The sequence below is a fragment of the Carassius auratus genome, unplaced genomic scaffold (genome assembly GCF_003368295.1).
Source record: "Carassius auratus strain Wakin unplaced genomic scaffold, ASM336829v1 scaf_tig00215416, whole genome shotgun sequence".
Classification (NCBI taxonomy): Eukaryota; Metazoa; Chordata; class Actinopteri; order Cypriniformes; family Cyprinidae; genus Carassius; species Carassius auratus.
The window spans coordinates 113,233-127,552 of record NW_020528079.1 but is presented as its reverse complement, the minus strand read 5'-3'; the positions used below and the strand labels follow the sequence as shown (position 1 = coordinate 127,552).

The following is a 14,320-nucleotide window of genomic DNA, read 5'->3' as shown; positions in this document are numbered from 1 at the left end:
TTCAAGAATTTGAGTGAATTTCAAGGAATGCACTGAGGCTGGGGTCAAGGCATCAAGAGCCACCACACACAGACGTGTCAAGGAATTATCTGAACCACAGACAACGTCATGGGCGTCTTTCCTGGGCTAAAGAGAAGAGCTGGACTGTTGCCCATTGGTCCAATGGCCTCTTTTCAGATGAGAGCAAGTTTTGTATTTTATTTGGAAACCAGGGTCCTAGAGTCTGGAGGAAGGGTGGAGCAGCTCAAAGCCCAAGTTGCTTGAAGTCCAGTGTTAAGTTTCCACGGTCTGTGATGATTTGGGGTGCAATGTCCTCTGCTGGTGTTTGTCCACTGTGTTTTTTGAAAACCAAAGTCACTGCACCCATTTACCAAGAAATTTGAGCACTTCATGTTTCCTTCTGCTATTCAGCTTTTTGAAGATGCTGATTTTATTTTCCAGCAGGATTTGGCACATGCCCAAACTACCAAAAGCGCCAAAAGTTGGTTAAATGACCATCGTGTTGGTGTACTTGACTGGCCAGCAAACTCACCAGACCTGAACCCCAGAGAGAATCTAATGGGTATTGTCAAGAGGGAAATGAGAAACAAAAGACCAAACGATGCAGATGAGCTGAAGGCCACTGTCAAAGAAGCCTGGGCTTCCAAACCACCTCTGCAGCGCCACAAACTGATCACCTCCATGCCTCGGCAAATTGAGGCAGTAAGTAGTTAAAGTAGTCTGTAGTTTTTAAAGCAAAAGGAGCTCCTACCAAGTATTGAGTACATGTACAGTAAATGAACATGCTTTCCAAAAGGCTTACAATTAACTAAAAAGGTTTTTTTTATATTGATCTTATGAAGTATTTTTGTTGAGAATTGGTGGGTTTTTGTTTAATGTTAGCCAAAATCATCACAATTAAAAGAACCAAACCCTTAAACTACTTCAGTCATTGTGCACTGAATTTATTTTATACACAAGTGTCACAATTTGAGTTCACAACATTTCTAATTTATTGAGCTGCATCTGTAAATGGTCATACATAGGCAGGGTCAAACACTGGAAAACCGGTATATTGAGGGCAAGACTCAAGAGCAGTCCAGTAAACAGTTGGAGTCGATCAACGATTCTAAGATGAGCGGCAGACTGATGAGATAAACAGTTTAAGATACTAGACTGGACTAAACTAGAAACACGGAAAGGCACAGTGACCTGCACAAACAATACTCGCACACAAGAAATAGGAAGTCCATGGCTTATGTAGCATGTTGGATTTTATTTTTGCATATTTATGTGCCCGATTTGCGGAACCGATATTTATTTACATTACATTTATTCATTTAGCAGACGCTTTTAAACCAAAGCGACTTGCAAATGAGGACAGTGGAAGCAATCAAAAACAACAAAGAGCAATGATATATAAGTGCTTATAAGTCTCAGTTAGCTTAACACAGCACATGTAGCAAGGGTTTTTAAATAATATAATAAATAGAAAGAAAACAGATAGAATAGAAAAAGAATAAAGCAAGCTAGTGTTGGAGGTCTTATAATATATATATACAGTACAGACCAAAAGTTTGGACACACCTTCTCATTGAAAGAGTTTTCTTTATTTTCATGACTATGAAAATTGTAGAATCACACTACAATTCATTGTGCAACAGATAGTATTACAAATTACACACACAATACAAATACAAAAATTGCCTACCATGCAGGCATGGTTAAAATAATAAAAACAATCAATAAATAGTAATTCACTAAGTTCAGGGAAGTCGTGGCCTAATGGTTAGAGAGTTGGACTTGCAATTGATAGGTTGTGAGTTCGAGTCTCGGGCTGGCAGGAATTGTGGGTGGGGGGAGTGCATGAACAGTTCTCTCTCCACCTTCAATACCACGACTTAGGTGCCCTTGAGCAAGGCACTGAACCCCCACTGCTCCCAGGTGCTGCAGCATAAATGGCTGCCCACTGCTCCGGGTGTGTGTTCACAGTGTGTGTGTGTGTGTGTGTTCACTGCTCTGTGTGCACTTCGGATGGGTTAAATGCAGAGCACGAATTCTGAGTATGGGTCACCATACTTGGCTGAATGTAATGTCACATCACTTATCTGTGGTTCTTTATAGAATTAAGAAGCAGAATGGCTGCAGGCACAAAAGAGTGTTTATATCTTTCTGATTTTGGTCTGGTCTTTTTGATGTTGAATAAAGCAAATCTGCAGGATCGGACAGTTTTAGCAATGTGGTCTGGGAAAATCAGCTGATCATCCATCATAAAGGCTTCTGGCTGTTTATGAAGGAGTTATGATGTGCCTAACTTAATGGTGAAATTGTGATGAAACGATGGGTTTGCTTGAACCACAAGCAGTTCTGTCTTGGCAAGGTTGAGTTGAAGGTGATGGTCCATCATCCAGCAAGAAATGTCTGTTAGACAAGCTGAGAGGCGAGTAGCTACCGTCGGATCATCAGGATGCAATGAGAGGTAGAGTTGAGTGTCATCAACATAGCAGTGATATGAAAAGCCATGTTTCTGAATGACAGAACCTAATGATGCCATGTAGACAGAAGAGAAGTGGTCCAAGAACTGAGCCCTGAGGCACCGCAGTAGTTAGATGTTGTGACTTGGACACCTCACATATCCAAGATACTTTGAAGGACCTATCTGATAGGTAAGACTCAAAGCACTGAAGTGTGGTTCCTGAGATGCCCTTTTTCCAGCAGGGTTGATAGGATGATCTGGTGGTTAACCATGTCAAAAGCAGCGGACAGATCAAGCAGGAAAAGTACTGAAGATTTGGATTCTGCTCTTGCCAGTCTTAGGGCTTTAACAACTGGGAGCAAGGCAGTCCCAGTTGAATGTCCACTTCTGAAGCCAGATTGGTTGCTGTCAAGGAGGTTGTTCTGTGTGAGAAATGCAGAGACTTAGTTGAACACGGTAAAAACACCAGTTTGGAGGAATGTGTTAATGATGTGAGTGAGTGAAGGTACAACTGCAGGAGAAATGGCTTGAAGGAGATGAGATGGAATAGGATCAAGCGGGGAAGTAGTAGGATGATTAGAAAGGATGAGTTTGGAGACTTCTGCCTCAGAGAGTGTAGAGAAGGATGTAAATGAGTGTATTTTTGTTGGTGATATGACCTTGACTGATTGTGGTCTGGAAAATTGTGCACTGATGTTTTTAATTTTATTAGTGAAAAAAGTGGCAAAGTCATCAGCTATTAACTGTTATAAAGTAAATAAATCGCTGAGTGAAGTAAGAATATACTTTACATTGGTTTTTCCTCTTTTCAGTCATCTTTTTTTTAAGTGTTGAATATTAGTCTTTCATGTAAATTTAATCAACTTCATTTTAAACTACCGTATTAGTATGTTTATAAGCTGTTTAATAGCTACAGAGTCAAGAATAATTCACTGGATAATGTTAATTCACTTAATAATATTCTCTGGAATATTGGAATATAAACAAACAAAACATTGTATTTTATTGCATTTCTCAACTGGAAACTCTTGAGACCTCCGTTCATCTTTGGAACACAGTTTAAGATATTTTAGATTTAGTCTGAGAGCTCTTAGTCCCTCCATTGAAGCTGTGTGTATGGTCTACTGTCCATGTCCAGAAAGGTAAGAAAAACATCATCAAAGTAGTCCATGTGGCATCAGAGGGTCAGTTAGAATTTTTGAATCGAAAATACATTTTGGTCCAAAAATGGCAAAAACTACGACTTTATTCAGCATTGTATTCTCTTCCGTGTCTGTTGTGAGAGAGAGTTAAAAACAAAGCAGTTTGTTATATCGGTTCGCGAACGAATCATTCGATGCAACTGGATCTTTTTGAACCAGTTCACCGAATCGAACTGAATCGTTTTAAACGGTTCGCGTCCCCAATACGCATTAATCCACAAATGACTTAAGCTGTTAACTTTTTTAATGTGGCTGACACATTACTGTGAACTGCTGAACTGCTGTGAAGAGAGAACTGAAGATGAACACGAGCCAGATAATGAACAAAACTGTGTTCCGAAGATAAACGGAGGTCTCACGGGTTTGGAACAACATGAGGGTGAGTTATTAATGACATCATTTAGATTTTCCGATAAACTAACCCTGTAATAGTCAATACAAACATATTTTTGTATTATATTTTTTATTTAGTATTTTATATGTATTATTTTGTAATATAATATATTTTAGGCGCAGTGAATAGCACAGTTTTTCTTATGGGTGGGTTCCCTTATCCCTGTTGTACCCTACCCCCTGTGTTCCTGCAATGCATGTCCTGATCCTGTATATATTGACACGTCGCCCAACTTTTAATATCACGGAAATTGATCACGCACTTTTTCGGTCAAGTGTGCTCGAATAGAGGTTTTCACGAGCTGGTTGAGTAAATATAGATTTAAACTCAACGAGAAAGGATGCGCATGACATGATATTTAATTCGGACCCAGAAGGCAAGATGAACATCAAGGAGCGCTATACACATTCATGAAGTGTATGTTTCATTCATCCTCGAAGCCGGTGGGTGCTCTCATGCAGAAAATCATACCGGGAAACTCCTAATATGGGCAAAATCGTCCAGCTATTGCTATATGAAAACAGTTGTTTACACAGAAAAACAGACACTTTTTGGAAACACGAACACATTAAACATAACGATTGTGACAATAAATGTTTTTTTTAAGTCATCTCCAGCAGGTTATAAATAAAGTATATGAACAATGCAGTGCTAATTGCATTTATTACATCATAAAATCTATTCTGCCTTAGTATTATGATGAAAAAAGTGTTTGTAGTATATAAACAAATCATTATTATTTGTTGTTGTCCAGCAGTTAAATATTTATTCACCAATTAAAAGCTAGACATTAGAGAAAATACGTTTTTGAACAGTAAACTTTTTTTTTTAAAGAAGTCTCTTATGTTAACCAAGCCTGCATTTATTTGATTTAAAGTACAGTAAAACAGTACGATTTTGAATTTTTTTTACTACCCTATTTAAAATAACTGTTTTCTATTTGAATATATTTCAAAATGAATTTATTGCGATTTTAAAGCTGAATTTTTTTGCACTATTATTCCAGTCACACAGTCCTTCAGAAATAATTCTGATATTCTGATTTGCTGCTAAAAAAGACAGCGGAGTATAATTTTTTCAGGTTTCTTTGATGAATAGAAAATACAGAAGAACAGCATTTATCTGAAATAGAAATCTTCTGTAAAATGATGTCTTTATCATCACTTTGGTTATATTAAGTGAATGTGCAAAGGTTTACTGTTAACAGGTTTTACGATGTTATTACAACATTTAACAGCATTTTATGTAAAAAAGACAAATAAAAAAATGGAGATATTCTGAATTTAAAAACTGTTTAAAAACCAGTGTAATGCATTTTTTTTTAATCAATATTTCAGAAACTGCATTTGAATATTACCAGTATTGAATTTAATGGATTTCAAGTCCTATAAACACGACTGTCTAAAACGGTTTAAATTTATAAAACCTACACATTCAAAACATCATTATAACTCTGACATGTCTTTATGTAAATATTAAGTGTAAGTGAAATGGTAAGTAGAGTTAGGACTTTCATGATGTTATGTGCTGGGGGTGTGAATTTCAAAGGTGCTTGATTTAATAAAATGGTTCTTTGAAAAGTCCTTGAATCTGGTGTTCATGAAAGAGTGGGAACCCTGTTTACAGGTTTGACGACATGACACGTGCTTCCACATTTTGCTCATGTTGCATCTTGTCTGGAATTATTTATGTCTGCTTTAACATAACTGTTATCTGATGAGCCTGTCTGCTCATCAATGTGTTCAAAAAATGCCTTTAGCTACTGTGAGAGTGTCTGTTCACATGTTTGGCAAGCATGGCAGCAGACATACACCGAACTCTTAAGAAATTACAGTGAGTTTCCACGCATTGCTATTCCTTGGTGTGTGTGTGTGTGGCATTATGTGGTATAAAGGGGATCCTCCTGGTTTGATCCATTGACTTTCTTCTGCCTTTCAAAAGCATGAGCCCGGGGCTAGGGGCCCATTAAGGCAAAACCAGTGCAGGCCGAGGGGGTGTCATTATGAGCCAGTAGAAAGATAAACTGAATCAATGTAGGAGCCCACAAACCCTTTCAGCTGTCCAGCCTCTACTTGCTTCCTTAAGCGGAATACATGGTTTAGTTTTATGGAAGCTTACTCTTATGCTTTCATGCTAAGGTTATTGAGCAGCTTGTGCTTTGATCTACAGAGAGATTTACTTGGTTTTGAGGTGATCCTATGCATCATGCTGTTGACATTAGCAATAATGCATGTTGCAGGATTGTCATTCCTACATGAGGGACAGAACCTCAGATGTTCCAGTCATTGTGTTATTATTAAACACATACTTGAAGTGATCATAGTTCACCAAAAAATGAAAAAGCTGTCATTTTCTCAACCTCATCTTGTTCCAAATAAATCCCATAAATCTTTTAACCTGATTTAATCCAAGTCTTGTGGAGAGATCCGATGGCTTTATATGATATACTGAATTAATTTAGGCTTTTAGTCACTTGTAAACACACACATGTAGCGCATCACATATAGCACTTATGGATCACTTTTACTGTATGAAATTTTAAGGATCTTCTAGGTTTTGGTTACCTGGACTTTCAGCAGAGGGATAGAAACCTCATAGGTTTCATTAAAATATCTTAGATTGTGCTTTGAAGATTAACCAAAGTCCTGTACCGTTTTGTTCTGTTGTTGTATTGCTTGTTTGATATTGAAGATTTTGAGTTGTCCAAATGTTGTAAACAGAATGTATCTTTTTTTCAGGCTGCTGTGAATGGTGACATGTCGGTGGGAGAGGGATTGTTAGAGAGCGACAGTGGTCTGGAGATGACCAATGAGAACAGCCCGCTCACTGCGGCAGAGCCACCTTCACCCTTCTGCCCCAAACAGAACGGAGGCGCAGCCTCACCCGCAGGTACACACTTTATCACTGGTACTACTGTTACCAACCTAATTCCTGTAAAATTTAAATGTGTTTTTACATGGAAATGCTAGATAGTCTGACGATTATGACAGGAATTTAAATATTGAATATAACTTTACCAATTCTATCACACTAGTCTTATTTTAACACAAATATGGTCATACGTTTGGAGCACTGTGTTATAATATTTATCTCGGTGCAATGCCTTTTTGTATTTTTAATGGAAATCAAAAATGTTACAATGTCATAAATTAGTTTGATTATTAAGGAGCTGTCTGGAATTTATTTTCAATTTATGTCACATACTGTGTTATATTACTATTACAAATACTACTACATATACATTCAATACAATTGAATAAATAAAATAAAATGAAATGATCACTGGTGTTTACATTTCATAACCAGGTATTCATAGTATTATGCAGTATATCTAAGTGTCTGAAATTGCTTATACCTTGTCATGAGCTCTCTTATTCTTTCAGATGAGAGTGAAAACAGCATCAGAAGAAAGAGATCTCGTAAGCGCTCTGACACAGAGGAAGACAGCGCCTGGGATTCCTCCTACAGTGAGGTAAGAATTGACGTACTACACATCTGATCTTATCGCACACTGACAGAACCATTCACATTCTGAAGCTCATTTTGCTGCTGTTTCCAGACACATAGCTGAAACAGGATAAAACATAGTTGCTGTACTACAGGAAATGTGTTTTTTTTTTTTTTAACCAATGGCAGTGTTGTAAAAATAACACAACAAAATTAGTGGTGTAATCATATATCCGTCCATTCACTCGTGTCATAAACAAACCCGAAACCTGTCTGAACAGATGCAGGAAAACACAGAAACCTGAGTTTGGTATCACTTTTGTGGTCCTCTGTGCATTATCAGCGTAATGAAATAAGACATGCAGAAGATCACATTGTGCAGCATTCCTGTCCCCCCTTTAAACAAACACTCACATACGTGCTAACTGCAAACTGTGTGCATGTGTATGCATGTCTATGTGTTTGTTATCTTTCCATCAACACATTTCACCGTTCAAGGTGATAAGGGCTATTCATTCTCTACTGCAAAGACTACTTACAATCAGATAAATCATGATAAGCAGAACTGACTATTTTATATCTGTTCTGTAGTGTTTATGCTTGTCTGTGGTTTTACTCTGTATTGATGAAACTTGTGCATCTCGTGAAAAGAGAAAAAAAGCTAAATGTAGAAGATCTGAGTCAGATTATGGGCATTTATACAGTTTACAGACCGGAAAGGTGCTGTACTGTGTGCTTTTAAAAGTTTTTAGGTAAAATTATATAATATATGGAGTTAGTTTGTGAAATATTGAGTAAGTTGAATTGAGCTCATTACTTGATTATTTATTTCTATAAAATTGTAACTATGCAGCAGATAACATCAAAATTTAGAAAGTAATTTATCATAATAAATAATCATTATTCAATTAATTTCAGCAATTTGATAATATCATATCATGTGTCATATACACTTTACAGTTGTTAACATTAGTTAACATGAACTAACAATTATTTTTTTTTACATTTTTTAACATTTCTTTTTGCTCTATGAACTGACATGAATATGAACATTTATTCAGCAACATTAATAAAGTAACTTTAGTTAGTTCATTTTAGTTAATACATTAGCTGATGTTAAAAATGAGACCTTAATGTAAAGTGTTTGTATTTATAATTTATATATATATATATATATATATATATATATATATATATATATATATATATATATATATATATATATATATATATATATATATTACATCTAAAATATAAACCCATGGATTTTAAAGAGGATGTGATTATTCCTTAAATGATGTGAATTATTTTTTTTTATGTTTCCTGAGGTGTATTTGTATTGTTACTATGATTTTTACATTTAAAATGTAGAAATAAAAGGCATTTTTATATCCTAATTTCCCCCTCTGGCTTGAATGCTCTGTTTGAAGGGGCGTGTCTGCTGTGAGACTCAGAGTAAATGACAACTGTTGTGATTGGCTGACAACATCTTTTCATTTGAAATGCGTATTACATGTGGAACCCCACTCAAATACTTCTACTAGTTTTTTTTTTTTACTATTACAGGTGTCTAGATTAACGAATCGGGGAAATGTTGATTATAGCATTATTTTTTTCGATCTTTTCCCATCACATGAATCTCTGCATTGATGAAACAGAGGGCCCTATTTTAACGATCTGAAACGCAAGTGTCAAAGCGCGAAGCGCAAGTAACTTTGTGGGCGGGTCTCGGCGCTGTTGCTATTTTCCCGGCGGGATAAATGGCTCTTGCGCCCGGCGCAAATCTAAAGTGGGCTGGTCTGAAGCAGCTTCATTATTCATAGGTGTGGTTTGGGCGTAACGTGAAATAAACCAATCAGAGCGTCATCCAACATTCCCTTTAAAAGCAGGTGCGCAAGTTCCATTATGGATTGCTATTATTATGGCGTATTTACCAGGCGCACGCCAGGAGCGGTTCACAGCCGAGGAGACTGATGTTCTTGTAAGAGCAGTGAAAGATAGAGAAGTTGTGTTGTATGGGGATGGGAGAAACCCACCCAAAATTGCGTCGGTTAAACAGGCGTGGGAGGAAATAGCCACAATTGTTTCATCGATTTTTTTCCTGGTTCTTGACGGACAAACATATTTGTCAGATGTCCTTACATAGCCTTTATGTCTTGCCACTATTGGGCAAACAGGTCTGATCCTTAATTACTACAATTAGCCTGAATAATTTGTAAGCTAGATATATGCCTATTTTTTCACATCTTCGTGGCACACCACAATGATTTCCGTCATCTCATGTGTTAATAATTTTTTTAGTGTAACAGTTTATGATTTGCAAAAATAACTGTTGCATCTGTGTAGATTACATGAGCAAAGTGTATGCGCGTTGTGCACGCTATACATTATGGTCAAGCATGCGCCCTTAAAATAGCATAATGAACAACGCGCAACGCGCCACTGACTTTAGACTAGGTTTTTTCTGGTCAGTGGCGCAATTGTTTAATGGAACAGCAAAATAGCACCAGGGATTGTTTGCGCCGGAACACGCCTCCTTTTTTGCGCTGAACCGCCCAGGGAGCGCAAGTTCATTCACTAGTTTAGCGACGTGCTTCTGTGGAGGGAAAAGCGCGCTTTGCGCGGGTGCAAAATAGGAATGACACATGCGTCGGTGTACAAAGTCAATTGCGCTGGGTGCAAGATAGGGCCCAGAGTCTGTTAACCACGTTAATGCAGTGATCTCGTCATTGCAATGCGTTTTCTCTCACAAAATGCTTTCACCACAACTAACAGCAAACACAATATCGACATGAATACAGTAACTGCTTTGTTGTGCAGCATAACAGTGTCATTCATTAAAATGGCAGTTTGGGCAAGTGTGCAGATAAACTCGCGATGTGTGATTGACAGCTCCGAACTATAAAAAGGGAGCTTTCTTTGATCGCTCTCTGTAGTTTAATCACAATTTAAATAACAGATTTGTTTCATGCTACTAAGAGAAACAATGTGAAGTTGAACATTTAGTCACTGGCTTGATTCACTGATGCATAAACAGTATTAAACGATTTAGAAAGTCTGTGTGAACTTAATTAGCTACACATCAGAAGTCACTGATCACAGATCACAGATCAGGCATTAATGAACACTGTTACACACTGTTTGTTGCGGTGCTGTCGAACTTGTTTGTTTGTACTGCCTGTGCTGACATTGCGACTAAATTAAATGTAAAAAAAATAATGATAAATGACAGTAAAAAATTATATATTTGAATTAATTGTAAATTGAAGTTCATATTAAAATTAATAACTTTAATTTCTGGAAAAAATAAAGGATTAACTTCTGTAAATAAAGATGTCATCAAATAAGGAGCGTTTTCAGCAGGTAAGCTATCATTTGACCATCAACAATATAATACCCTACAATAATATAATTGAATATAGGCTCCAATTTATTATGCTCTATGTATTCCCCATACATGAAGAAAATAAGGTTGAATCCCAGGGCTCTAAAAGAATGTTAGAGTCGACTGATTTAACGCACCCAAGGAAAACATGAAGAATGGAAAAATACATCGCTGGACAAGAAAGCGGAAAATAACACAGGTAAGACAAATAAATGAATCTTACCCATTAACATGTCATAATGATGGTCAGGCGAAAATAAATGTTACTTTAGGACTTTGATTTAGTTATTAAACTTGTGAAGCAGTCAGTCAAGTTTACAACCTTTAGTAAACTGATTTACTCTTTAAAGAAGATTATATTAACAAACATGTTTCATCTAGATATTTTAAATAAAAAAAGATGTTTTGTTATCGCTTTTAGAGCAAGGCGCCGCCATCTTGCAATACCACAGCGTGTGATGTCATGTTTGGTGCCGTTGACCAGTGAAGAAATATAAGCATTTCTTTACTTTTCGAACACACTTTTTTGGAATTGAGGAAGACAAACTTAAAAAGACTGTGGAGCCCATAATAATTATGCATTTGAGCCAAAACACCGAAGGGACTGAGTTGTAGAACCATTACCTCTTTTTCCAAAGTTGCCATCCACCGGCAGCGATTTTTATGATTTCACGAAAATTTTGATGGCCTACAGTATATTTCGCTGCATAAATATTTGAATATCCAAAACACCAAAATAAAGATCACAGCCTCTACTTAAAAAAAAAAAAAAAAAAAAAAAAAAATTATTCTAGCTTAAAGCATTCATTTTTTAATCAACACTTTAATATAGGTAGGTTTCATAAAAATGTATGATTTTGTGCAAAAAGGTGAGAAAATCAAATGTTTATCAAAAACTACTAAAAAAATATCTGGATAATATTCCGTACCATTATCAAAGCATGAATCCAGTAAATCACTTCCATCAACATGTACCACTTCCTGGATCATCATTATACTCAATAACATTATGCAGTTTTCATATATATGTTGTCTATATCTGAGGATTGCATTATTTATCATATGCATGTGTTTTCATAAGAGATCACTAGTCTTTCTGTTCTTTTTGTTTAGGAGGTTTTGTAATCCTTCAGAAGATGTGTAATAGCGCCTGTGAGTGTTTAACAGTGAAAACACGGAAAGCCTTAAAAACTCGTCAATGGCTGTTAAGCATTGTCTTCTAAATGACGAGATAACTCATCATTGGTGGGGAAAGAGTTAATGGGTGGAAGAAGACGTGAACCCGCTGGTTTGGTGTGAAGAGCTGATCGGAAACAATACGTCAGCCATTCTGACATTATTTTGTGTAAATTTGTTTAGAAGACAAGAAAGAGAACTCAAATAGGTCCTCGCAAATGTTGCCTGAGCTACAAAAACTACTGAGTTTGAAAGGGCTGCCGTATCAATAAAGATGCCACATAAATGCTATATAAAGTATTTTTAGTTTACATCACGTTGCACCTTGCGTTATGAAAACAATTTTTGGGATACCATGATCATAACTTAGGGATTTAGACAGCTTTGCGTTCGGTATTCATGCAATTATGGTGAAATTAAGCCAAGCACATTTGTGTATTCAAAAAGTAAAGAAATACTTGTATTACTTCTGTGGCCAACGGAGAGAACCAACCCCCGTGACATCGCATGCTGTGGTACTGCTACTAAGATGCCGGCCCCTTGCTCCAAAAGCGATACCAAAACATTTTTTTTTTTCTTTTCTTTTTTCTAAAACGGTTACATTAATTGTGTTTGTTGTATATTTTTAATTAAAGTGGAAGTCACTTTACTAAAAGTAACCTTTCCTGACTGCTTCAATTCTCCCTTTAAGCACCTTAAGCCGAATAACAACAACAAAAGTATAATATAATATAGCCATGTTGGAAGATACGAGCAAGTGATGATTAAATGCACCTGATCGAGTGACGTCATTCTTTAAAGCACGCAGCATGTATCCATGGCCATGCTCAGCTTCGTAGAGACGGTTAATGGCCCTCCCGGTGATTTCCTCGGACATGGCCTTGAGTTTTCTACATTTGCTGAAGCTGTTGTCCGTTGTGTACGGCTGCTGACTGTTACTGTATGTAAACACTTTTTGAAGCTAGCATGTAAAGCTAAAATAATTAATGTATCTAATATCAACAAATATTGAACTTAAATATTGAATGTACATATGGTAAATACACACGGAGAGGCATATCTGCGCTAGATTTCGAAACTTTGTCTAAATCCAAATTGTCAACAGTCTTTTAAAATCTTTTTTCAATGTACAAACAATACTTTAAGACATTTATCATCATAACACTCCTGAATGTTTATTTTGTTGTTTTAGGTCAGAAGCCAACGGGAAGAATTGCCAACGGTCAAACCCCACAGCTGATAACCCCAAATACACACACCGAAAGAGCGCCACACCTTTCAATTGTTTAAATAAAATAATCTTATTTTTCTCCTTACAACGTGTCTGTTGTCTTTGGTTAGCCTAAAAGAAAAAGAAAATGATATTCAGAGGACTGAAAGCGAAAGTCCCCTAAATGTCCCGAATGGTGGCTGGATATCCTGTGAATGTGTTCCCTTGAATGTCTGGAGGTTGTCTTCGCCATTTTTTTTTGTTAACTGGGATTATTTGCTCTACATATGCATAAGCTTACTGTCATGGCATTATGGTTTCAGGAAAAGGCTGACGTTGGGTCCGGTTGTGAGACAGGTCTGCGGCAAAGGCCTCGTCCAAGGACAATCTTCCAGGCAGGACTGACAGCTCACAGTAAACCCTGCAACAGAGAGAGGGTACATAGCAAACAGGATCAAAACAACCTGGTAATGCTAACATTCGCACACACTAAGCCTCTTTATTCCTTAAGCAAATTTCTGTCCGTCAGGCGCAGTGAAATCAAGACTGATGTATAGAGATCTCCCTCGCGGCAGATTAAAGCTGTCATGCCACTGTCAGCTCCTCACACATAACTCAACACCTTTAAGTCGAGCTGTCTATCACTGTGTCTTTATGTTGTCAGACCGTCTAAAGTTGCCTGTACCACAGCCAATAAAAACAGTGGTAGGGGAAATGACCCCTTCCCCTTTTTCGATAAATTTTTCTATAGTTTTGTCTGTGTTGTGCAAAATGAGAAAAGACAGACAAAGTGTGTACTGCATTATGGTTTGGAAAGAAATTTTCAATATCAATATCAAATATATAAATGTTAGTTAGTTAGTTAGTTAGTTAGTTAGTTTATGCCTTAGGGATGGTCTAGTTGGTAGTTGGACCTGACTGAGCCGGAGTGTGTTTTCCAGAACCATTGTTAGCCGACTATGATCACGAGTTCTGTCATTATCAACAAACATTCAGAAACAGCTTCACAAATTCTCTCGTCCTACGTTAAGAAGCATAGTGTCTCGTTAGT

The 14,320-nt window shown here is 36.9% G+C and overlaps 1 protein-coding gene across 1 annotated transcript in view; it reads left to right on the top strand.

Moving 5' to 3' along the window:
* The window catches only part of LOC113094695 (DNA (cytosine-5)-methyltransferase 3B-like), a 54,101-nt gene that overhangs the window by 16,191 nt on the left and 23,590 nt on the right, over positions 1-14,320 (top strand). Inside the window, exons 3-5 of the mRNA XM_026260311.1 lie at positions 6,790-6,940; positions 7,435-7,523; positions 13,593-13,736. Coding sequence (XP_026116096.1) covers positions 6,790-6,940; positions 7,435-7,523; positions 13,593-13,736 — 384 coding nt within the window. The remainder of the gene's footprint in view (positions 1-6,789; positions 6,941-7,434; positions 7,524-13,592; positions 13,737-14,320) is intronic.